The 25,464-nt window shown below is 45.3% G+C and overlaps 1 protein-coding gene across 1 annotated transcript; it reads right to left on the bottom strand.

Annotated features, from left to right (window-relative positions):
• Window positions 1-4,199: 4,199 nt before the first annotated feature.
• LOC122113668 (NXPE family member 3-like) lies at window positions 4,200-20,928 on the bottom strand. The gene is made up of 5 exons (XM_042686730.1): window positions 20,872-20,928; window positions 14,740-15,494; window positions 9,475-9,554; window positions 7,566-7,778; window positions 4,200-4,732 (listed from the first exon to the last, which is right to left on the bottom strand). The coding sequence occupies exons 1-5, from the start codon at window positions 20,926-20,928 to the stop codon at window positions 4,200-4,202; spliced, it is 1,638 nt and encodes a 545-aa protein (XP_042542664.1).
• Window positions 20,929-25,464: the final 4,536 nt, after the last annotated feature.

The raw sequence follows: 25,464 nt of genomic DNA, 5'->3' as shown, positions 1-25,464 counted from the left end.
CTAGGCTTGGGGCTGTCCCTGCGATCTTCAGCTCGAGGTGAGCACTCTACCGCTTGAGTCACAGTGCCACTTCCGGTTTTCGAGTGGTTTATTGGAGATAAGAGTCTCATTGACTTTCCTGCCTGGACTGGCTTTGAACCTCGATCCTCAGATCTCAGCCTCCTGAGTAGCTAGGATTACAGGCGTGAGCCACTGGCACCCGGCTTAGGTGAACATTTTTTTTTTTTTTTTTTTTTTTGCTGGTTTTGGGGCCTGAACTCTGGGCCTGGGCACTGTCCCTCAGCTCTTCAGCTCAAGGCTAGCACTCTACCACTTGAGCTACAGTGCCACTTCCTGTTTTTCTGGTGGTTTATTGGAGAAAAGAGTCTCACAGACTTTCCTGCCTGGGCTGGCTTTGAAACGAAATCCTCAGATCTCAGCCTCCTGAGTAGTTAGGATTACAGCCACCAGTGCCCAGCTTGTTTGTTGCATTTTAAAAAATATTTTTTCCTTTTTTTTTTTATGATACTGGGTTTTGAACTTGCTAGGCAGATGCTGTACCACTTGAACCATGCCCCTAGCTTTTTTGTGAAACAGTCTGATTACATAACCCAGGGTTGGCCTTGAATCCATGATCCTCTGGTCTCTGCTTTTTTTTTGGGGTGGGGTGGGGTGAGGAGTCTAGTCATGGGGCCTGAACTCTGGGCCTGGGCGCTGTCCCTCAGCTCTTCAGCTCAAGGCTAGCACTCTACCACTTGAGCCACAGCGCCACTTCTGGCTTTTTTCTTTTTGCTTATGTGGTGCTGAGGAATTGAACCCAGGGCCTCATGCATGCAAGGCAAGCACTCTACCACTGAGCCACCTTCCCAGCCCTTGTCTCTGCTTCTTAAGTGCTATGCCTGACTTACATTTTCTATCTCACATCATTGTCTAAATGTCTATGTAACTTCCGTGATGTCGTGGTTTGTGTTGACTGTCCCTTCTTGTATGGAAGAATCAGCTCATTGCTTGATTCTCAGTGCCAAAGCAGAGCCACATATGTAACAGGTACTCATTGTGCATTTGTTGGATAGACTGCATGCCAGGGGAGCTTGTGGCCTGCAGGGAATTTGACAGGGTGAGGACACATCCCTGTGCTTTGGAAAGGTAGACAAGCACAGCCTGCTGTAAGACCATCAAAACCCCCATGCCAAGCCGGGTGCTGATAGATCACGCCTGTAATCCTAGCTAATCAGGAATCTGAGATCTGAAGGTCAGGGTTCCAAGCCAGCCCAGACAGGAAAGCTTAGGAAACTCTGATGTCCAATTAACCAGAAAAAAGCCAGAAGTAGAAGTAGAGGTTAGAAGTTTGGCTCAGTTGGTAAAGCACTAGCCAGTGAGCAAAGTGTTTGGTATTGCGTTCAAGCCCCGGTCTTGCAACAACAAGAAAGCCACAAGTAGAGGTATGGCTCAAGTGTTAGAGTACCAGTCTGGAGAAAAAAAAAAAAAAAGTAAGCCAGGCACTGGTGGCTCATGCTTGTAATTCTAGCTACTCAGGAGGCTGAGATCTGAGGATCATAGTTCAAAGCTGGCTCAGGCAGAAAAGTCCCTGTGAGACTCTTATCTCCAATTAACCACTCAAAAACCAGAAGTAGTGTTGTGCCTCAAAGTGGTCGAATGTTAGCTTTGAGCACAAAGAGGCTCAGAAACAGTGTCTAGGCCCCAAGTTCAAGCCCCACAACCACCACCACCACCAAAAAAGCCAAGTGAAAGTATGAGGGGCTGGGTATTGGATCCTCAGATCCCAGTACACACACACACACACACACACACACACACACACACACACACACGAGGGGCTGGGTACTGGGTATTGGATCCTCAGATCCCAGTACACACACACACACACACACACACACACACACACACACACACACACACACACACATGAGGGGCTGGGTATTGGATCCTCAGATCCCAGTACACACACACACACACAGAACTTTAGAAGGCTGATGCAGAATGATCCCAAGGAGGGCACATCTGGACCCAGGCCCTGGGGCACTCAAGACTACACAGGCTGGGGCTGGAAATGTGGCTTAGTGGTAGAGTGCTTGCATAGCATGCATTGAGGCCCTAGGTTCACTTCCTCAGTACCACATAAACAGAAAAAGCCAGAAGTTGCACTGTGGCTCAAGTGGTAGAGTGCTAGCCTTGAAGCTCAGGGACAGTGCCCAGGCCCTGAGTTCAAGCCCCAGGACTGGCAAGAAGAGAGAGAGAGAGGAAGAAGAAAGAGGAGGGAAGGAAGGAAGAGTTTCTGATGATCAAAATAGCTCCTTTACAGCTTGCTGGGCTGCAGAGGCCTCAGGAAACACAGGGCCTTGGGACTGTGAGTTCAGGTCTGCTATACATTCACTACGCCTGTGGTTAGCTGTGTAATGGCCCATGTTGTCCCCAACAGCACTTTTGCTTTTTTCTTCTAAACCCAGCTCCAGCACCTTGGACAGCCTCTGTCAGAGCGTAAGGGGAGGGCTGGCTAAATAAAAATTAAGATAATCAAACCTAACCTAAGTAGCCAGGCAGCAGGGGCTCATGCCTATAATCCCAGCTACTCAGGAGATTGAGATGTGAGGATTGCAGTTCAAAGCTAGCCTGGGCAGAAAGACCCCTGAGACTTGTATCTCCAACTAACATCAAAAAGCAGGAAATGGAGCTGTGGCTTAAGTGGTAGCACACTAGCATTGAATGAAAAAGCTAAGAGACAGTGACCAGCCCTGAGTTTAATTATTATTTTTTTTGGGGTCCAGTCGTGGGGCCTGAACTCTGGGTCTGGGCGCTGTCCCTCAGCTCTTCAGCTCAAGGCTAGCGCTCTACCACTTGAGCCACAGTGCCACTTCCAGCTTTTTTTTCCTGCTTATGTGGTGCTGAGGAACTGAACCAGGACCTCATGCATGCAAGGCAAGTGCTCTACCACTGAGCCACCTTCCCAGCCCCAAGGCTGAGATTTTAGGATTGCAGTTTGAGCCATTTTAGGCAGGAATTAACCACCAAAAAGCCAGAAGTAGGGCTGTAGCTCAAATGATGGAGTACTAGCCTGAGTGCAAAAGCTTTAGAACAGAGCTGGGTGCTGGTAGCTCACGCCTATCATCCTAGCAACTCAGGAGGCTTAGATCTGAGGATTGCGGTTCAAAGCCAGCCCGGGCAGGAAAGTCTGTGAGACTCTTATCTCCAATAAACCACTCCGAAAATGGGAAGTGGTGCTGTGGCTCAAGTGGTAGAGTGCTAGCCTTGAGCTGAAGAGCTGAGGGACAGTGCCCAGGCACAGAGTTCAAGCCCTGCAACCAACCAAAAAATTAAAATTAAAAAAAGAAAAAGCTCCAGAACAGTACCCAGGACCTGAGTTTGAATCCCAGGGCTGGCACGTGTGTGCGTGCGCACACACGAGCACACACACACTGCCCAGCACTGCTGGGCACTGGTGGCTCATGTCTGTAATCCTAGCTACTCAAAAGTTTGGATTCCTGCTTGGCACTAGTGGCTCACACCTGTAATCCTAGCTACTCAGGAGGCTGAGATCTGAAGATCGAGGTTCAGATCCAGCCCAGGAAGAAAAGTCCATGAGACTCTGACTCTACAATTAACCATGGGAAAACCAGAAGTGGTGCTGTGGCTCAAGCGGTGGAGTGCTAGCCTTGAGCTGAAGAGCTGAGGGACAGCGCCCAGGCCCAGAGTTCAAGCCCTAAGACTGAACAACAAAAAAAAAATTTGGATCCTTGAGGATCCAAGTTTGAAGACAGCCAGTGTAAGAATCTCAGAATACTCCATCTCTCAATCAGCCAGCAAAAATCTGAACCAGGGGCATGACTCAAGAGGTACAGCATCTGCATTGAGCAAAAAAAAAAAGCTAAGCAAGAGCTTGTGGCCATGAGGTCAAGCTCTGATACAAGAACAATAACAGCAAGAATATAAAAATGTTATTTATGTATCATTATGTATATATAATTTTGTTTGTATATATACATAGAGAGAGAGAGAGAGAGAGAGAGAGAGGGAGGGAGAGAGAGTTTCACTAAAATCCAAAATGTGTGCAGTGGTTAATCCCATCCAGGCAGAAGCAGTCCGTCTTGGGGAAATTACTTTTCCCTGAATTGTTTGTTCAATGTCTCATGGTAGCTCTTTGCCATTCCAGTGGCCAGGCCCCAGGCTCTCTGTCAGCACAGAGCCAGTCTTCTCAGGAGCGCTCAAGAGGGACAGATGAAGGACAGAAGTACAGCCACCTCATTTTGGACAATGAGCTTCCCTGGGTGGATGTTGTCAGGTACAGCCAGGCTGGAAGTCATTTCCCAGGCATCCAAAAAAGCCACACGGAGGTCAGCAAAGGCAGCTCGGAGCATCCGGTTCACATGCAAGGTGAACCAGTCACTGCCGTACACAGACTTATAGCCAGTGTTGGCCAATTTAATGACCACAAGCGTGCTGGGTTCTCGGGCCAGCAGGGCCATCACAGCTGCTCTAATCCCTGCCAGACGTCGCACAAAGATGGATGGAGGGAAGGTGGTAAAATGGGCTCCCAGACCAAACACCACCACAGTGTGAGGACCCCCAGCCAGGCCATCCAGTTCCCTGGCCACAGAGTGCAGGGCAGCTATGGGTGTGCGGGAAGAGCGCAGGGGCCAGCCGTGGGCTCGCCAGTGCAGCACAATGCCCCGAGTGGTCTCCACAGCCATCAGGGGTCCCACCTGATACGTGGAATGTAGATCTATTGGCTTCAGGGCTGTGGGGATAAAGAAAGAGAAGGAGCAAGGGTTATTATCAGAGGGGGCACTGTCCTTTTTGTTTCTTTTTTTTTTGTTTTCCCCTGTGGTACTGGAGAAGCTCAGTGCCTCGTATTGCTAGGCAGAGCTGGGCACTGGTGGCTCATGCCTGTAATCCTAGCTACTCAGGGGGCTGAGATCTGAGGATCATGGTTCAAAGCCAGCCTGGGCAGGAAAGTCTGTGAGACTCTTACCTCCAGCTAACCCCCAGAAAACCAGAAGTGGAGCTGTGACTTCCAAAGTGGTAGAACGCTAGCCTTGAGCAAAAAAGCTCAGGGCTAGTGCACAGGCCCTGAGTTCAAGCACCATGATACACAAACACACACACACACACAAAGATTGCTAGGCAAGATACTTTACCACTTGAGCAAGGCCTCCACCCCTTCTTTTGCATTGGTTAATGTCATGGTAGGCCTGGGTTGGGCTGTGATTCTCTCGAGAAAAATTCCTTGAACTCGAGTGCTAGGATTTTTCAAAGTCCTAGCCAGAGAAATTAGGCAAGAAAATGAAATAAAAAGACACCCCAAATCAGGCAACAATGGTACTGGTACATAGGTATAGTACACGTGCACACAAAAAAAGTTGAATGTTGCCAGGTGCTGGTGGCTTACGCCTCTAATCCTAGCTACTCAGGAAGCTAAGAGCTGAGGGATCATGAGTTGAAGCCAGCCCAGGCAGAAAAGTCCCAATTAGATTCTAGTCTCCAGTTAACCACTCAAAAAACTTAAGTGGAGCTGTGGCTGAAAGTGGTAGAGGACTAGCCTTGAGCAGAAAGTGCTCAGAGACTGCCTCCTGGCCCTGAATTCAGGATCAATGGGGAAAACAGTTGAGTGTTAAACTGAGTGACCAAGGTTCACACTGTCATTCTAACTACTCAGGAGGCTGGGATTGTGAGGAACATAGTCTGAGTTTATTTCAATTAAAAAAAATTTGGATTCCTTCTCTCTTCTTCCTTCCCCTCTGCCTCCCCATGTCTCCATCTCTTGCAGGCCCCACAGTTGGCTCTCACTCCCTCCTCCCAATATACTCTTTTTCTGTCTGAAAAAAAAAAAAGTTTGTGAGACTCTATCTCAACACTCCAACTAAGGTGGGAAACATAAACAGGAAGATTGCAATCCAAACTAGTCTGGGCAAAAAGGACCTACCTTAAATATGAGCAGAAGTAAAAAAAAAAAAAGTAAGTCTTGGAAATGATATTGGCCTTTGAGGGACAATCTGTGAGTTTTTCTTTTCTTTTTCTTTCTTTCTTTCTTTTTTTGTCAGTTGTGGGTCTTGAACTCTGGGCCTAGGCACTGTCCCTCAGCTCTTCAGCTCAAGGCAAGTGCTCTACCACTTGAGCCACAGCACCACTTCCAGTTTTCTGGTGGTTTATTGCAGATAAGAGTCTCATGGACTTTCTTGCCCGGGCTGGCTTTGAACCACAATCCTCAGATCTCAGCCTCCTGAGTAGCTAGGATTACAGGCATGAGCCACCAGCACCCAGCTAATTTTTCTTTTCTTTTAGTTGGTCATGGGGCTTGAACTCAGGGCTTGGGCACTGTCCCTGTGCTCTTTTGCTAAAGCTAGCACTCTATCACTTTGAGCAACAGCTCCACTTCTGGTTTTCTGGTAGTTCACTGGAGATAAGAGTTTCACAGACTTTCCTGCCCAGGCTGGCAGATCCTCAGATCTTAGCCTCCTGAGTAGCTAGGATTACAGATATGAGCTACTGGTGCCTGGCCTTGGTCTGGGAAATTTGGTGACAGATTAGATATTAGATTTAATGAATTATTAAATTACTATTGGGTATAATCATCTTTTCTGGGGGAGGTACTGTGGCTTAAACTTAGGGCCTTATGTTCACTCAGCTCTATCATAAGCCATACCTGGCTTTCTGCTAGTAGTTATTTTTTGAAAATGGAGCCTCACAGACTTATTCCCAAGATGGCTTTGAACCATAATTCTTCAGATCTTAGCCTCCCTGGGTAGCTTGCTAGAATTAGACATGAATCACCAGCATCCAGCTGTGATCATTTTATTTTAATTGTGTATATAAGCATTTTCACATCAGTAATCCTAGATGCTCCTTCAAGGACAGCTTTAAATCCCATCTCCAAAAGTAATCAGCCAAGAGCTGTGATGGAGGTGTGACTCAAGTGGTAGAACACCAGCTCTGAGGGAGCAAGAGCTTCAGGTCTTGGGTTCTAGTACTGGCATACACACACACACACACACACACACACACACACACACACACACACACACACACACACACACACACACACAAATAGCCAGGCGCTGGTGGTTCACACCTGTAATCCTAGCTACTTAGGAAGTTGAGATCAAAACCAGCTCAGGCAGGGAAGCCCATGAAACTCATCTCTAATCATCTAAAAAGTTGGAAGTGGTGCTGTGGCTCAAGTGGTAGAATGCTAGCCATGAGCAAAAGAAGCTCAGGGACAGTGCCCAGGCCCTGAGTTCAAGCCCCAGCCCCAGCATACACACATACACACACACTGAGGTGGAAGGGACAGAAGCTTGTACTTTTTACCCCTCACATTTCAGCTTTAGTTAGAAGAGGAAATGATGTCTCTTGATAGCCTCCCACCTTGCGATATTTAAAAACTTTATGGTGTCATTTGAGCTCATTATACAACTTCTAGTTAACTAAACTAGAAAGATAGCTCAACCTCGACTTCTTCATTCACAAAGGGGCCTCTGCCCATCACTAAGCTACTCTTTCCCCCTCCTCCGCCTCCCTCCCCCAGTCCCTCCCCCCCCCCAATGTCCAGCCTTCCCCTCGCCACCACTCACAGGGCACAGTGTCCCTCAGATACTCCCACCACTGCCGCAGCGTAGAGTCTCCCATCATGTGGACCACGTGGCCGGCCAGGCAGCCCAGGATGCTGTTCTCACTAGAGAAGGAGCGGGCAGAACAGGCCAGCGAGTGCCATTTGTTCTGGTAATAGAAGCCAGAGGGCTTTGGAGACCTGAGGCCGGGGTGGCATGGCTGCTCAGGGGACAGAGCTATTATTGGAAGAAGAAAAGCAGAACAAAGTAATTTTTTTCCCTTTTTTTTTTTTGGGGGGGGGTGGTCCGGTCATGGGCCTGAACTCTGGGCCTGGGCGCTGTCCCTCAGCTCTTCAGCTCAAAGCTAGCACTCTACCACTTGAGCCACAGCGCCACTTCTGGGGTTTTTTTTCTGCTTATGTGGTGCTGAGGAATCGAACCCAGGACCTCATGCATGGAAGGCAAGCACTCTACCACTGAGCCACCTTCCCAGCCCTCCCCCCTTTTTTTTTATTGTGAAAATACTGTTACAATTACATGGGCAAGGTAATGAGTACATTTCTTATCAAGCATTGAAGCCTTCTCCTTTGTTTCCCCTTCCCATCCCTTCCCATCCTCCCCCCGCCCTTCCACCCAATCCCCCCCAAAGTAATTTTTAAAAAAGGAGCTAATATTCATATCTTGCAATAATAGGTTAGATACTCTCCCATATGCTTTTTTTTTTGGGTCCGGTTGTGGGGCCTGAACTCTGGGCCTGGGCGCTGTCCCTCAGCTCTTCAGCTCAAGGCTAGCACTCTACCACTTGAGCCACAGCCACACTTCCGGCTTTTTTCTTTTTGCTTATGTGGTGCTGAGGAATTGAACCCAGGGCCTCAAGCATGCAAGGCAAGCGCTCTACCACTGAGCCACCTTCCCAGCCCTCCCATATGCTTTTATATGTTTTTATAAAAAACAAAAAACTTTTAGTCCCTAGGACTTGAACTCAAGGACTCACATTCTTGCCTGGCTTTTTCAATCAAGGAGAGCCATCTACCACTTGAGAAGAGTAGCTGGTGCTGGTGGCTCACGCCTGTAATCCTAGCTACTCAGGAGGCTGTGATCTGAGGATCATGGTTCAAAACCAGCCTGGTCAGGAAAGTACATGAGACTCTTATCTCCAATTAACCACCAGAACCGGAAGTGGAATTGTGGCTCACATGGTAGAGTGCTCACCTTAAGTTAAAGAGCTGAAGGATAGCGCCCAGGCTCAGAGTTCAAGACCCATGAAGAAGAAGAAGGAGAAGGAGAAGGAGAAGGAGGAGGAGGAGGAGGAAGAGAAGAAGGAGAAGAAGGAGAAGGAGAAGAAGAAAAGAAGAAGACGAAGACGAAGAAGAAGAAGACGAAGAAGAAGAAGAAGAAGAAGAAGAAGAAGAAGAAGAAGAAGAAGAAGAAGAAGAAGAAGAAGAAGAAGAAGAAGAAGAAGAAGAAGAAGACGAAGACGAAGAAGAAGAAAAGAAGAAGAAGAAGAAGAAGAAGAAGAAGAAAAAGAAGTTTTATAACCATTATAGTCTGGTTTTATAACCATTATACAACACTGTTCTGGCAGGGAGAGGATGAATTCAAAATGGCGTTTAAAGAAATAAATCAAGCCAGGCGCTGGTGGCTCACACCTGTAATCCTAGCTATTCAGGAGGCTGAGATCTGAGGATCGTGGTTCAAAGCCAGCCCGGGCAGGAGAGACCATGAGACTCCTATCTCCAATAAACCACCAGAAAACCAAGAGTGGCGCTGTAGCTCAAGTGGTAGAGCGCTCGCCTTGAGCTGAAGAGCTAAGGGACAGTGCCCAGGCCCAGAGTTCAAGCCCCATGACCGACAAAAAAAGAAATAAAATCAATCTAAGTCATTTATACTGCCCAACCACCCCCCTTCCCCAGCATCTCCCAGTCCCCCTCACCCACGCTGATGTTCCCAGTTTTCGGGGGTCTGATCAGGAAGGGAGAGATGCCTTCAGGAAGCAGCTTGTCTGTAACATTCCTGGGGAAGGGGGAGGGAAGGCCATTAGGTAAAATCATTTCTTTCTTTCTTCTTTCTTTTCTTTCTTCTTTCTTTCTTTCTTTCTTTTTTGGTCAGTTGTGGAGCTAGAACTGTAGGCCTAGGTGCTGTCCCTCAGCTCTTCAGCTCAAGGCTAGCGCTCTACCACTTAAGCCACAGTGGTGCCACATCCAGCCTTTTCTGTTTATGTGATACTGAGGAATCAAACCCAGGGCTTCATGCATGGGAGGCAAGCACTCTACCACTGAGCCACCTTCCCGGCCTCAGGTAAAATCATTTCTATGTCTGTTGTATGTTTTGGTGGTACTAAGATTTGAACTCAGGGCCTTGGACTTGCTAGGTTGGTGTTCTACTACTTGAACCATGCCTCCAGTCCAGCATTTTGCTGATTATTTTGGAGATAGAGTCTGGGGAACTTCTCTGTCCTGGTTATCCTCTAACAGAGATCCCCTAGGTCTCAGCCTCCCAGGTAGCTAGAATTATAAATGTGAGCCATCAGTACCTTCCTGCCCTTTACTTCCCTTTCCCTTTCCTCCTGAGCTTGGGCACTGTCCCTAAGCGTTTCTGCTCAAGGCTAGCGCTCTACCACTTTGAGTCACAGCTCCACTTCTGGCTTTTTGGTAGTTAATTGGAGATAAACATCTCACAGACTTTCCTGCCCTAGCTGGCTTCAAACTGTGATCCTCAGATCTCAGCCTCCTGAGTAAGATGAGAGGTGTGAGCCACTGGCACCTGACACTTAGTATGCATTAGTTGTAACAGGGGGTTTACTGTGACATCTCCATATACTCATACAGTGTACTCCATCCATCCACCACCTCTGTTATTCTCTCTCTTTAAATTAATTTCAGCAGCTTTCATTGCTGTTTTCATACATGCATATAAGTACTTTGACCATGATCACTCTGATTAGCTCTCTCACTTGGCCCTCGTCCTTTTCCTCTTGTACCTCCCTAACAACAGAGCCTGTGTACTCTCTTGTCCTTATTTTTAGTATATAATAACTGTACCAAAGGGGGTTGAATTGCTAGCCAGGTGCTAGTGTCTCATGCCTGGAAACCTAGCTACTTAGGAGGCTGAGATCTGAAGATCATAGTTCAAAGCTAGCTCAGGCAGGAAAGTCTATGAGACTCTTATCTTCAATTAACCAGCAAAAAAGTCAGAAGTAGAGATGTGGCTCAAGTGGTAGAGTGCTAGCCTTGAGCAAAAATGTTCAATGTTCAATGTGCTCAGGTCCTTAGTTCAAGCCCCAGGATAGGAACAAAAAGAAAAGAAAAGGCACAAGTGGCGGTGTAGCTCAAGTAGCATGCTGCTTTGAGCAAAAAATCCCCAGAAAAGGCACAAGTGGCGGTGTAGCTCAAGTAGCATGCTGCTTTGAGCAAAAAATCCCCAATATACAGATACATACAAGAAAGAGAGGGGCTGGGAAGGTGGCTCAGTGGCAGAGCGCTTGCCTTGCATGCATGGGGCCCTGGGTTCGATTCCTCAGGACCACATAAGAAAAAGAAAAAAGCTGGAAGTGGCGCTGTGGCTCAAGTGGTAGAGCGCTAGCCTTGAGCTGAAGAGCTGAGGGACAGCGCCCAGGCCCAGAGTTCAGGCCCATGACCGGACACCCCCCCAAAAAAAGAAAGAGGTGGGGGGAGATCAAATAGGCCAGGCACTGGTGGCTCACACCTCTAATCCTAGCTACTTAAGAGGCTGAGATCTGAGGATTGTGGTTCAAAGCCAGCTTGGGCAGGAAAGTCTGTATGTCTGTGAGACTTTTTTTTTTTTCTGTTTATGTGGTGCTGAGGCATCAAACCCAGGGCCTCATGCATGCAAGGCAAGCACTCTACCACTGAGCCACCTTCCCAGCCCTCTGTCAGACTCTCATCTCCAACTAACCACCAGAAAATGGGAAGTGGAGCTGTGGCTCAAAGTGGTAGAGTGCTAGACTTAAGTGAAAAAGCTCAAGGACAGCACCCAGACCCTGAATTCAAGCCCCACAACCAACGAAAAAAAGAAAGGAAGGAAGGAAGGAAGGAAGAAAAGGGAAAAGAAATAGTTCAAATAGCTAAAAGCAAAACAAATTAAAATTAAGTTTGAAGGAAAAAAAAAGTGATCACAGGACAAGGTGACTAGAACACTTTTATTTTTACCCAGATTCCTGTCTTCACGTATGCTTTAATCTGACAGCTCAAGATCACTTTATGAAGTCTTCAATTACTTATGTAATTTCTCAGATACTTTGTGGAGAGGGTATGCTTTAGAAGAAGAGTACTTGCCTCACCTGTGCAAAGGCTCTGGGTTAGACCCCAAACACCACTAAATACATAAGTAAAAGTAGTATTTGCATGAAGTGCTGGGCAGAATTGACAGAAACTGGACCTTTTACATGACTAATGGGACTATAATACAATATGGCAGGCTGGGAAGGTGGCTCAGAGTGCTTGCCTTGCATGCATGAGGCCCTGGGTTCGATTCCTCAGCACCGCATAAGCAGAAAAAGTTGGTAGTGGTACTATGGCTCAAGTGGTAGAATGCTAGCCTTGAGCTGAAGAGCTGAGGGACAGCACCCAGGCCCAGAGTTCAGGCCCCACGACTGACAAAAACAAACCAACAAAAAAATACAATATGGCCACCTGTTCCCCCTCCTCCCCAAAATGGCTGTTTACTATAAAACTAAACATCCACCAATCACAAAACTGAGAAATTATATTCAAGCATTTATTACTGAGAAATAAAAGGTTATGTGCATATAAAATCCTATAAATAAAGATTCAGCCTTTGCCCATAATAATAAAAAGCTGGACACACATCAAATGTCCTTCTATGAGTGAATGATTAAACAACTGTTGTGTAGTACTAGAGAAAAATCATACTATAATCTCAGCTACTCAGAAAGCTGAGCTATGAGGATTGCAATTCGAATCAGCCTGGGCAGAATAGTCCATGAGACAATTATCTCCAGTTAACCAACAAAGAGCTGGATATGGTGATATGGCTCAAGTGGTAGAGCACCAGTCTTGAGGAGAAAAGTTAAGCAAGAGCATGAGGCCTTGAGTTCAAGCCCTAGTACTGGTGTAAAAAAAAAAAGAAATTAAGTGAGAAAGAGGAATAATTTTTTGCTATTACTGGGATTTGAACTCAGTGCCTTATGCTACCTGTTCTTACGCTACCATTTGAACCATGACCCGCAGGTATGTGTGTGTGTGTGTGTGTGTGTGTGTGTGTGTGTGTGTGTGTGTGTGTGTGTGTGTGTCGGTGCTGTGACTTGAACTCAGGGCCTCACCCTCTTGCTTGACTTCTTCTATGAAGGCTGACACTCTGTCACTTGAGCCATACCGACACTTCTGGCTTATTGGTGGTTAATTGGAGATAAGACTGTCATAGACTTTTCTGCCCAGAGTAGTTTCCAGCCACAATCCTCAGATCTCAGCCTACTGAATAGCACTATAGGCATGAGCCACTGGTGCACAGCTAGCCCTCTCAGTTTTTTTGCTTTACTCTTTTTTTTTTGGCACTGAAGTTTGAACTTAGGACTTTATGCTTGCTCAGCAGGTACTCTACCATTTGAGTCAGTTCGTCCAGCCTGGATATTTGCTGATTATTTTTGGAGGTGGAATCTCATGGATTTTTCTACTTGGACTGACTATGAACCATGATCCTCTGGCTATCAGACTCCTGAGTAGCCAAGATTACAGGTGTGAGTCACTGTTGGCCAGATTTAGTTTATTTTGCAGATAGAGTCCTAGACTTTCATCCATCCTGGCCTTGACCCATGATCCTCTTACCTCTGTCTTCTGTGTAGCTGGGATTACAAGTGTTTGTCACCATGCTCAGGAATAAATTATTGATATATGTAAGAACTTGGATGTTTCTCAGTCACTTCCAAATAGTCACATACTAAATGTATAGCATTCTGGAAATGAAAAAAATCTATCGAAATGTACAATAGAGTTGCCCAATTTTAAAATGTTATGTCATCATGAATAATTGAAAAAAATATGGGGCAGAGTACTGGGGTTTGAACCCTGGGTTTGCACTCATTATATAGGTGCTCTACCACTCGAGCCATGTCTCCAGCTCTTTTTTGCCTGAATTGTTTTTAGATAGGATTTGCATTTTTATTCAAGGGTGGCCTCCACCTTTGATGTTCTTCTTTTTTTTTTTTTTTTTTTGGTCGTGGGGCTTGAACTCTGGGCCTGGGCACAATCCCTCAGCTCTTCAGCTCAAGGCAAATGCTCTAGCACTTGAGCCACAGTGCCACTTCTGGTTTTCTGGTGGTTAATTGGAGATAAGGGTCTCATAGACTTTCCTGCCTGGGCTGGTTTTGAACCACAATTCTCAGATCTCAGTCTCCTGAGTAGCTAGGATTACAGGCACAAGCCCCCAGCCCCCAGCTTGATGCTCTTATCTATGGCCTCCTGCTTAGACACAAACCACCATGTGTGACTTGTTGGGTGAGTGATGAGTGTTATTTTGGCAGGGGCGGGGGAAGAGTTTGGGTTGGTTTCAAACTGTGAATGTCCTGATTTTGTCTCCTAAGTAGCTAGAGATTTTAGGCATGTGCTACCATGCTTGGCCAAATAATTAAAGATCTAACTAAATAACAATGAAGTGTCAGATTAAAATCTAAGTGAGGGGCTGGGAAGGTGGCTCAGTGGTAGAGCGCTTGCCTTGCATGCCTGAGGCCCTGGGTTCGATTCCTCAGCACCACATAAGCAGAAAGAAAAAAGCCAGAAGTGGCGTTGTGGCTCAAGTGGTAGAGCGCTAGCCTTGAGCTGAAGAGCTGAGGGACAGCGCCCAGGCCGAGAGTTCAGGCCCCACGACTGGACCCAAAAAAAAAAAAAACAAAAAAAAAAAAAAATCTAAGTGAAGACAGAAATCTAAAGAAATAAAGGAAGCACTCAAGCCACTTTTGCCCTGAGATGATTTGCTCTGTCCTGAACACTTCATCTCTTCTTTTCCTTTAAGCCCAAGATCCTTTAAGCCCTAGCTTAGCCTCTAAATAAATAGCCTGACCAGTGGTCTATGTCTATGTAGCCCTGTCTTCACATAGTAGGTGCTCAACTAACATGTGATGAATGAGAATAGGGAATAAATAAATGGTGGTGGGAATGAGGGTGGTATTGAGAGGTCAGGATGTGGTATAGAGTTGACCTATCCCAGATTCTTGGTGTCTTACCATGCCAGCAATGCATCCTCTTGGTGTGTGGTCACCTTCAGATAACTTCCACTTGAATGACCAACTAAGGAGCTACAGGGGAGGGTAGGGGGCGCAGCACAGAACCAGAGCTCGCCAGAAACCACATCCCTGTATTGGCAGGTAGACCCTTTAGTTCCGGTTGCATGGGGATCAACATTACAAATTGCAATCTCTTCAGGTCCTTTCATCCCCCGGAAATAGCCTCTAAAATTAACCGTGGCCTGGTTCTCTCTCCAGACTCTCCGCAGAACCCCAATTGCCTCGCTGGAATGGATCGCCTCGCTGGAATGGATCAGTCGGACTTGCACCCGAGCCCTCCCAGCCCAGAGCAGGGGGAAGGACAATAGGTAGGTGCCATTCTCTAGATCCTTCACATCTCCTGGCACCCCTGCTCTTAATTCTGGACCTAGGAGCCGTGCCTGAAACAGATCCCCTCCGTGGGTCTTGGGCCTGCCCCTGTGGTCCCTGGCCACAAGGATAGCCTCTAGGTGGTCCCCCAGGACATAGGTGGCCTGTGTAGGACCCCTCAGGTGGTAAGTGGAGGTCTGGGGACTGGTGGAAGCCAAAAGATCCTTCCCATCTTCTGGGGTTCGAGGCCAGTAGAGAAGACTGGTCAGGTTGGTGAGCTCCTGAGGGAGAGAGTCCCAGACGGGTGAGGTATTTTTAGAAACGAGATAGGGTCTTGGGGGTCGGTAGACGGTGGTGTCAGGCCAGAACATCTTGATATAGAGTATCTGTGAGGAGGGGGGGGGAGAGAGAGAGAGAGAGAGAGAGAGGTTTGTGAGTGGCTCGAGTTTCCTTCTTTGAAGGAGATTTCCATTCATCAAAGCTGGTTCCCTCTACTGGGTAACACCCAGGAATCCTGCCTGCCCAGCACTGTTTTGTCAGTCACTGACATTTGAATCACCACTACCTACATTTGAAAGGAGTACCTCAGTCAGGCATCTGTGGCTCACAGCTGTCATCCTAGCTACTTAGGAGGTTAAGATCTGAAGACTGAGGTTCAAAGCCAGCCTGGCAGGAAAGTCCATGGGATTCCTTTTCTTTTTCTTCAGTCCTGGGGCTTGAACTCAGGGATTGGGCACTGTCCCTGAGCTCTTTCACAAAAGGCTAGCACTCTACCACTTTGAGTCACAGCACCACTTCTGGTTTTCTGGTGGTTCATTGGGAGATAAGCATCTTACAGATTTTCCTGTCCTGGCTGGCTTTGAACCATAATCCTCAGATCTCGGCCTCCTGAGTAGCTAGGATTAGAGGTGTGAGCCACCAGTGCATGGCTGTCCATGAGATTCTTATTTCCAATTAACCACCAAAAAGCTGAAAGTGGAGGTCTGGCTTAAGTGGTAGAGCTTCAGCCTTGAGTGAAAAAAGTCAATTCAGAGTGCAAGACCTGAGTACTAGTACAAAAAATATAAATAAAATATACCCAAACTAAAAATAATGCACAACTCCACAAACAGTTCAAGTGATAAATAGTATAATAGATAAATTGAACTATGTCTATTGAAATACTGTCATCAAATGGGAATGAACAGATAGTAGTGTCACACAATAGCATAGAAGAATCACAAAATATGATACATTAAAAAGTACATGTTATATTTCTTTTCTTTTTTGTTGTTGTTGCTTATGGGGCTTGAATTCAGGGCCTGGGTGCTGTCCCTGAGCTTTTCTGCTCAAGGCTAGAGCTCTACCAGTTTGAGCTACAGCACAACTTCCAGCTTTCTGGTGGTTAATTAGAGATAGGAGCCTCGGGGACTTTCCTGCCCTGGCTGGCTTCTTTACCAGGTAGCTAGGATTATAGGTGTGAACCACCAGCACCTGGCACATTATGATTATATTTCTATGAAATCCAAAGACTGGTGAAAACTATACTACTCTAAGTCAGGTGTTGGGGCTAGGAAGGTGGCTCAGTGGTAGAGCACTTGCCTTGCATGCATGAGGCCCTGGGTTTGATTCCTCAGCACCACATAAGCAAAAAGAAAAAAGCCAGAAGTGGCGCTGTGGCTCAAGTGGTAGAGCGCTAGCCTTGAGCTGAAGAGCTGAGGGACAGGGCCCAGGCCCAGAGTTCAGGCCCCTCAACCGGACCGTCCCTCCCCCCCCCCCAAAAAAAAAAGAAATGTACTAAGTCAGGTGTTGCCACGTTGGAAAGAAAAACAAAAGGCAGTAGTGACGAAAATGAGGGCCTAAGAGGAGCTTCCTGCTAGTTAATTCTATTTCTGTTTACATTTTGGTATCTAGATATGGTGTGTTTGATTTTTATTGAGCACTTACAGTTTTTATGTGTGCTTTTCATATATGATAGTTATAATTTAACATCTAAAAAGAAAAAAAATATTGACCACTGCACAATGGAAAACACACAAGGGCTTTCTGGTGTCTGAAACGAATAGACTCACAAAAAAATAGAGATCATTGAAGGCTGTTGTGCCACTCTCCCCAGAGCTAGCTGGGCACCTGTGGCAGGGTTTATCTATGACCTCAGGGGTGCTGATGTCCCTTCTCCTTGTTGCTAAGGAGTCAGACTCACAATTTAAAAAAACAAGATGATGTGGGTAATATAAGGAAGCTGGAAAGCACTTTGACAGTCAGTGAAAGATCCCTACTGGCAGTGAGGGAGCTGTCCTTTGGGAGGCAGAAGCACACATCCTTCTCATCACGGCTGGCTGGAAACAGGGTTGCTGATGGTTATAATCCAACTCAAAGTTCCAACTCAAGCCAGTGAGGGTACATGTGTGTGTTTCTATTCTTTAACTCCTTTGACACAGACCATTGACATGGCTGATTGATCGATCACAACACCCATGATAGTTTACAAAGTAAAGATAGGCAAATGATTCCAGGAAATATCCATACCAGGGGCTAGGAAGTTGACTCAGTGGTAGAGTGCTTGCCTTGCATGCATGAGGCCCTGGGTTCGATTCCTCAGCACCACATAAGCAGAAAAAAGCCAGAAGTAGTACTGTGGCTCAAGTGGTAGGGCACTAGCCTTGAGCTAAAGAGCTGAGGGACAGCGCTCAGGCCCAGAGTTCAGCCCCCATAACTGGCCAAAAAAAAAAAAAAGAAATATCCATACCAGGAAATATCAGTATATATTCATGTTGACATTTTAGTTGGATAGGAAAGACTGCTTCTTCTCACATATACCAAAATGTCCATCTCCCAGTTTCACACAGTTCACAGTTCCTTTGGAAATGAAACTGTGATGGGAATCTGCTTTGTTCTCACAATTCAATCAATTCAGTGTTGTTCCCATGGCCTGCTGACAACCCTCACGCCCCTTTCCCCAGGAGACCCCCACTTAAAAATCTCCTCCCTAGAATCTTATCCTTGTCCTTGAGTTATTTGCAGCAAAACTTCACCCCTGACCTTGTTGGAAAGTGCACCATGTGCCACAGCTGCAAAGACAGGATACAATCTGCTACAAACACAAAGACATCCAAAAGAAACTTTCTCCCTTAAATGTAAAAACATTACACTCCCCCCCTCCTTGTTTCTCCAACCCTGCTGGGTGTCACATGGAGTTCTACTGCAGTAATGATTACAGTTTGCTCTGATCTGATAAGGTCTCTACCTCTTTCTCTCCTTTCGTCCATTTGATCTTTCCTAACGCTCATGACTGACTCAGATTCCTAACAAATGGTATGGAAAATTACTCCATTTCATAGCACACTGAACCTGTTAAACTCTGTTTATCTTACCTGTAAAACTCAATTCCTGTTAAACTTACTACTTTCAAGTCTAGTTTCTCAACTCATGTGGTAGCTCATTCACTTTTAAAGCAAAATCATTATATATATATATATATATATATATATATATATATATATATGTTCTGATACTGGATCTTGAACTCAGGCCTAGGTGCTATCCCTTATATCCCTTAGCCAGCTCAAGGCTGGCTCTTTACCTCTTTAGCCACAACTCTACTTCTGGGGTGTGTGTGTGTGTGTGTGTGTGTGTTTCTGGCTAATTGAAAATATGAGTCTTTCACCAACTTTCCTGTCCCAACTGGCTTCAATCCTGAGATCTTAGCCAGGAGAGTAGCTACAATTATAGGGTGAAGCACCAGCACCTGCCCTTTTAAGTCTATATTTTCTTTTTTTTTAATTTATTATTGTTTTAATTGTGAAAATACTGTACAGAGGTGTTACAATTACATGGGCAAGATAATGAGTACATTTCTTATCAAGCATTGTAGCCTCCTCCTTTGTTTCCCCTTCCCATCCCTTCCCATCCTCCCCCTGCCCCCCCACCCAATCCTCCCTCCGCCCCCCTCCCTCCGCACCAAAGTTGTAAAGTTCGTTTTCGGCATAAAGACTTGTACATCTCATTGTTGCAATGAGTTCACCTGTATCCCTATTTAAACGATTTGTTTTTCCCCTTCCCCTCCACAAATTATATCGACATGAAATACAGTGAAAGCAGGGGTTATACTGTGGGGGAGGGACATACAAAGCAACAAGGAAATAATCTTATAAATGTGTTAGAAACAATCACATGAAAGAAAAAAAATTTGAATACGTATCTTAGGGTTCTTTCCGTAACATCACCTTATCTGACATTTTCTGCTTGACTCAGACATATACTAGTTATTGCAAATAAGGGAAACCATGGGACCTATGTTTCTTTGGGCCTGGCTTACTTCACTTAATATAATTTTTTCCAAGTCTTTCCATTTCCTAAGAAATGGGGCAATGTCATTCTTTCTGATGGAGGCATAGAATTCCATTGTGTATATATACCACATTTTCTTGATCCATTCATCTACTGAGGGGCATCTGGGTTGGTTTCATATCTTAGCTATAGTAAATAGTGCTGCAATAAGCATAGTTGTGCTGGTAAGTCTATATTTTCAAGGCAAAACATCCTGTTGTTTAAATAATGACAATTCAATCAGTTGTTGAAGTTAGTTGTTTTATTTTCTAGTCCTGGGGCTTGAATTCAGGGACTGGGCACTGTCCCTGAGCTTCTTTTGCTTAAGGCTAGCACTCTATGACTTGAGCCACAGCACCACTTTGGCTTTTTCTGTTTATGTGCTACTGAGGAATTGAACCCAGGGCTCCATGCATGCTAGGCAAACACTCTACCACTAAACCACATTCCCAGTCCATGAAATTAGTTTTGACTGATGGATGATGATCAGGAGATTCCTTCTCCCGAAGGCTTCTATTTTTTTTTTTTCTCTCAAAAAAAGCAACAAAGGTTCATTCTAGCCACTTTTCTTTTTTTGCGGGGGAGTGTGGGGAGGAGGGGTGCTGGTCCTGGGGCTTAAACTCAGGACTTGGTCACTGTCCCTGAACTTCTTTTGCTTAAAGCGTATACTCTGCCACTTGGAGCCACAGCTCTATTTCTGGCTTTTTTGATGATTAACTGGAGATAAGAACTTTATGTACTTTCCTGCTTGGGCTTTGCTTTGCTTTATTTTTGTTAACTTTCTGGGGTTTGAACTGCTTTTGTCTTTTAGTTTGATTTCCAGATAGGGTCTTTGAAACCATGATCCTTCTGTCCCTACCTCAGGGTTGCTGGGACTTCAGACATGTGCCACTACGCCTAGCCCTCCCTGCTTCTTTCTCTCTCTGAGAAGCTCATGCTAGCCGGACACTGTGGACTTTCCTGTCTTCCTCTTACACCGAGGCAGAAAGGAAAACACTTTTGAAAGGCAAAAAATAAACACAAAAAGTGGGGGAGGAAAAGAGGAAAAAAATGAGGGAAAAAAAAAAGAAAAAAATGAGGGAAGGAGCAACAAGTTAGACAAGAAATGTAATTATTACCTTATTTATGTAACTGTAAACCCTCTGTACATCACCTTGACAATAAAAATTTTTTAAAAAGCAATGTCAATCCCTTACTCGTTTTCTCTACAATTTCTCTATAATAACTCGTTTCTGGGTTTATATCTTAGATTTCTTTCTTGGTCCAACCTGGTCACCCTAGTTCAAAGGCTGACATTCCACCGTGTACTTACAGGTCTTGAAATCACCCAGGGGTGGAGATAAGAAGACTGAGAGCTTTCTTCAGTCTCTCCTTCTTAATAAGATCATTTAAACAATCCAAACCCAAGAGAAGAAACAAGCCAGTAAAGAGAAGGAAGGCAAGAGAAGTACTCACCCAAGCCAGAAAGGCTAATCCAATGGCCAGCATCTTGACACTCTTGAACTGCTCCATGGGGGTCTACACAACTTTAGACTCTTCCCATGTTGCTGGTACTAGAGGATTTGAACCTGGGTTTCACACTCACTAAGTTGATGTTTTATCACTGAATCACACTTGAGCAGTCTCAATTATAAGTATGAATCAGGTATTCAGTTAAACAGAGCAGAAGTCCAACTTGATCATCAAGGTGTGGTTTACCGTGGCAACTTTACAATATCCTTATAGGTTGGTCACCGGTACATGGCACACTTATATCAAGTTTTCAGAGCTTGTGACACTCAGGAATTATGATGCAGTCAACTGACTTTCATTATAGCCAAATGCCAATGATAATTTCAATCTAGAGGAAGAATTTATTATTTTAGAGGCTTTTGTCCAAAGAGGTTGTTTTCTGAGTCGTGGCAAGGTAGCACATCAAAAGTATGTGCGGACCTAGAGACTGTGGCTCACACCTATCATCCCAACTACTCAGGAGGCTGAGATCTGAGGTGAGATTTGAAGCTGGCCTGGGCTAGAAAAGTCTAGGAGACTCTTATCTCTGTAAGAAACACACATGGACTCTCCAGTTCAGAAATTAATAGGCGCACAGAAGTATAGCAGATTTCATCAAGACAATTTATTTGTTTCATTTTTTTTTGCTAGTCCTGGGGCTTGACCTCAGGGCCTGGGCACAGTCCCTGAGCTGCTTTTTGCTCCAGGCTAGCACTCTACTACTTGAATCACAGCACCACTTCTGGCTTTTTCTGTTTATGTGGTATTGAGGAATCAAACCCAGGGCTTCATGAATGCTAGTTAAACACTCTACCACTAAGCCACATTCTCAGCCCAGCAATTTACTTTGATAGAAAATCATTTAAGCTTAAAACACTCATCTTTCTCCCAGATAGCTTTGTTTAAGAACTGCCCAGGCTACAGACCTCACTTTAATCATCTCCCCTCCCCAAACATATCTTGATAAAAGAGGTAAGCTGTGAACTGTAGATATATCTGATAAAAACATATGCTGTTTGTTTTTTTTTTTTTTAAAAAAATAAAACCTTCTTGGAGTTGAATATTAGAATTTTTTTTTTTTTTGTCGGTCATGGGGCTTGAACTCTAGGCCTGGGCGCTGTCCCTCAGCTCTTCAGCTCAAGGCGAGCGCTCTACCACTTGAGCTACAGCGCCACTTCCTAGAATATTTTTTAAAACAAGACTGTTTATTGAGGAACAACAAGGGGCAGCAATCGTCCTGTGGGATCTGAGGTAATGGGAGGAGGTGAGGTTGAAGTGAGGCTTTTATGGGGTTTGGGTCAGGAAAAGTGTTTCAAATCAAAAGACCTTTAGGTCTGGTGAGGTGGGCCTTCTGATCAGGCTCACAATGGAATATTTTACACAAGGCTGGTTGCAGGAACTTGTGGCTCCTGGATGGGAAAGTCTCACTTGCAGTCAAACATGTCTACACACAACTATAATTTTGCCTGACATCTATAGGTGTCTGAGGTAATGGTGTGGGGGTCAATCCTTCATATTCTGTCTTTAGATCCATAAGAAGATTGAGCCCAGAGTGGAAAGGTAAGTCCTTCATTAGAAGGACTTAAAGAAAACACTTAGGGCCTGAAGCTGTGCTGTGGCTCAAGTGGTAGAATGCTAGCCTTGAACAAAAGAAGCCCAAGGACAGTGCCCAGGCCCTGAGTTCAAACCCAAGACTGGCAAAACAAAAACAAAACACTTTTTCTTCTTAAAGTTCCTTCCTTTTTGTAAAGGTTAAACAACTTTCTGGTATCTTTATTGGGCCTTGAAGAATAAAAGTAGCTGAAAAACAAATACCAGCAGTATAATGAGGTTTGAAGAATAATAATTTTGGAGACAAATTTCCTGGAAGATAATCCAGTTGTTATAAAGCCACTTTGTTAGGAACATCAACTTCTACATCTTTACCATTTGGAAAGTATATATGTTGCAGAACTATTAATAAAGATTATATATGATTTTGAAAAACCCTTCCCTATACCTCAAGATTCCATCTCTGCACAAAGAGCTCCTTCGCTTGTTCCCATCCTGCTTTCCTTCCACTGGCAGAGCTCTAGCCTTGAGTGAAAAAGCCATGTGAGAGTGTGAGGACCTGAATTCAAGCCCCAGACACAACGCGCGCGCGCACACACACACACACACACACACACACACGTGGAGGAGCAAAGCTTTTCACTTCTTGTTAGTCAGGAAGCAGAGTGAAAGAGACAGACAGAGAGATAGGAGTGGGGATATAGGAGCAGGAGAAGGCATCTAGGGTCCCAACATCCTCTTTAAAGACACACCAATGACCTAACTTCCTTCCACTAAGCCCCACCTCCCAGAGGTCCTCCCACATCACAATAGCCTCATCAGCTGGAGACTGTCTTTAACCCTTGAGTCTTTAGGGGACTTGCCACACTCACTTGCCAAAACCTAATTCTTTACCTCCACCACCCCAATTTGTGTGTGTGTGTGTGTTGAGAGAGAGAGAGAACCGAGAGAGAAAACCAGTCCTGGGGCTTGGTCTGGATACTGTCCTTAAGCTTTTGTGCTTAAGGCTAGCATGTTACCACTTGAGCCACAATTTCACTTCTGGATTTTTTGGTGTTTAATTGGAGTTAAAAGAGTCTTACAGGCTGATTTTGAACTGTGACTCTAAGATCACAGCACCTGGCTTTCTTCCTAAAATTTTTGAATCTCACTTCTGACCACTGAAATCAGCATAGCCTCCTGTAAGCAGTTCCATTCTGGGAGGTCAAAGACGTCCATTGTCATGTCTTTTTGGTAAGTCTGACTCACATATATGAGGAACTTCTGGTGTGGGCAAGCATGTTAGACTCAGACATAGGTAATAATTCACTGTACACAAAAATCGTCAGTGATCACATTTAGTTTATTTGCAAATTGTTTTAGGGTGTACTTGGTGTTTATTGCATCATTATAGTTGCTTTATTAATATAAATGGATATTTATGGGAGGGCTTTGGCAAGATAGATTCTCAATGGTGAGAGAACAAGGAACTGCCTTACTTGAAAAACACCAGGTGCCTGGGATTGCTTTGCTATATCTGCAATTTGTTTAACTTTCTACCAGTTGACCTTATCTTGTTTTTACTACACTCTGTTTTTACTGAAATTTTTCTTGTTTTTTTTCTGGACTATAGTAACCTTATGCTACTTCTTGACTTCTAACAGTATATATTAGGGAAAGTTAAAAATGGTGCTGCAGTCTTGAGTTGCAGACCTCCCAACCCCATCCTTTGTCTTATGTCTTTTTTTTTTTTTTGGGTCCGGTCGTGGGGCCTGAACTCTGGGCCTGGGTGCTGTCCCTCAGCTCTTCAGCTCAAGGCTAGCGCTTTACCACTTGAGCCACAGGACCACTTCCGGCTTTTTTCTTTTTGCTTATGTGGTGCTGAGGAATCGAACTCAGGGCCTCAGGCATGCAAGGCAAGCGTTCTACCACTGAGCCACCTTCCCAGCCCCATGTCTTATGTCTTTTTTTTTTTTCTCATCCTCACCCCCTAAATCAGGATTCCCTTTTGTTGCCAGCAGGTTCTGGCACCTAAGACAGTCAACATGGATCCTATCCAGGCAAAGATAAAAAGATGACTGAAGCCAGTTTCTGTGGCTCATGCCCGTAATCCTAGCTACTCCGGAGGTGTGGAAATATGAGAATGTCAGGAAGACTGTGTTTCCAAGCTAGTACAAGCAGACAAATTTGAGAGACTCTTAACTCTTAACTCACCAGAAGAAAAAAGCAGAACTGGAGGTATGGCTCAAGTGGTAGAGTGCCAGCTTAGCAAGCGTGTGAGGCCCTGAGTGTGAGCCTCAGTACCAGCACATACACACAACTGTGCAATACTGTTATTCTACTCAGAGCTAGGCAGGTACACCCTGCAAGGCATTCTACTAGGTTTTATTTCCAATCCTTCCTTGTCTAGAAGTTAGGTTAGCATTCTCTTTTTTTGTTTCTTTTGCTAGTCCTGAGGCTTAAACTCTGCATCTGGGCAGTGTTCATGAGCTTCTATGCTCAAGGTTGGTGGCTAATTGGATATAAGAGTCTCTCAGATTTTCCTGCCCAGTGTGGCTTCCAAGTGAACCCCGATCCTTGGATCCCACTTTCCTAAATCATTAGGATTACAGATATGAACCACCTGCTCCCTGCTAGGCTCACATTGGAAGTACAATTGATTACCAAGATTAGAAAGGGTGCAGTTTAATTCTTATCAAAGGCTTACATTTCTTTCTTGTCACACCTGGCTAGGAGAGAGTCTAGGAACTGAGTGGCTGGCACACAGTGTTGGAAGAGATTGATGGGATCAGTGGAATGCTCCCACTCCAGGGGGTCTTATTCCATTTATTTATTTATTTGCTGGTCCTGGGGCTTTAACTCTGGGCCTGGGCGCTGTCCTTCAGCTCTTCAGCTCAAGGCTAGTGCTCTACCACTTGAGCTACAACACCACTTCTGGCTTTTTCTGCTTAGGTGGTGCTGAGGAATCGAACCTAGGGCCTCATGCGTGTAAGGCAAGCACTCTACCACTGAGCCACCTTCCCAGCC

The sequence above is a fragment of the Dipodomys spectabilis genome, unplaced genomic scaffold (assembly GCF_019054845.1).
Source record: "Dipodomys spectabilis isolate Male_0828 unplaced genomic scaffold, ASM1905484v1 ptg000098l, whole genome shotgun sequence".
Classification (NCBI taxonomy): Eukaryota; Metazoa; Chordata; class Mammalia; order Rodentia; family Heteromyidae; genus Dipodomys; species Dipodomys spectabilis.
This window is presented reverse-complemented; position numbering and strand designations above follow the sequence as displayed.

Excerpts from the sequence above, each read along its gene's own strand:
- LOC122113668 (XM_042686730.1), bottom strand. The coding sequence starts at position 20,928 with ATGGAGCAGTTCAAGAGTGTCAAGATGCTGGCCATTGGATTAGCCTTT. Across the intron at positions 15,495-20,871 it reads GATTAGCCTTTCTGGCTTGG|ATACTCTATATCAAGATGTT; the intron begins GTGAGTACTTCT and ends CCCTCCTCACAG. Across the intron at positions 4,733-7,565 it reads TCTGAGGGACACTGTGCCCT|CCCTGAAGCCAATAGATCTA; the intron begins GTGAGTGGTGGC and ends TTATCCCCACAG.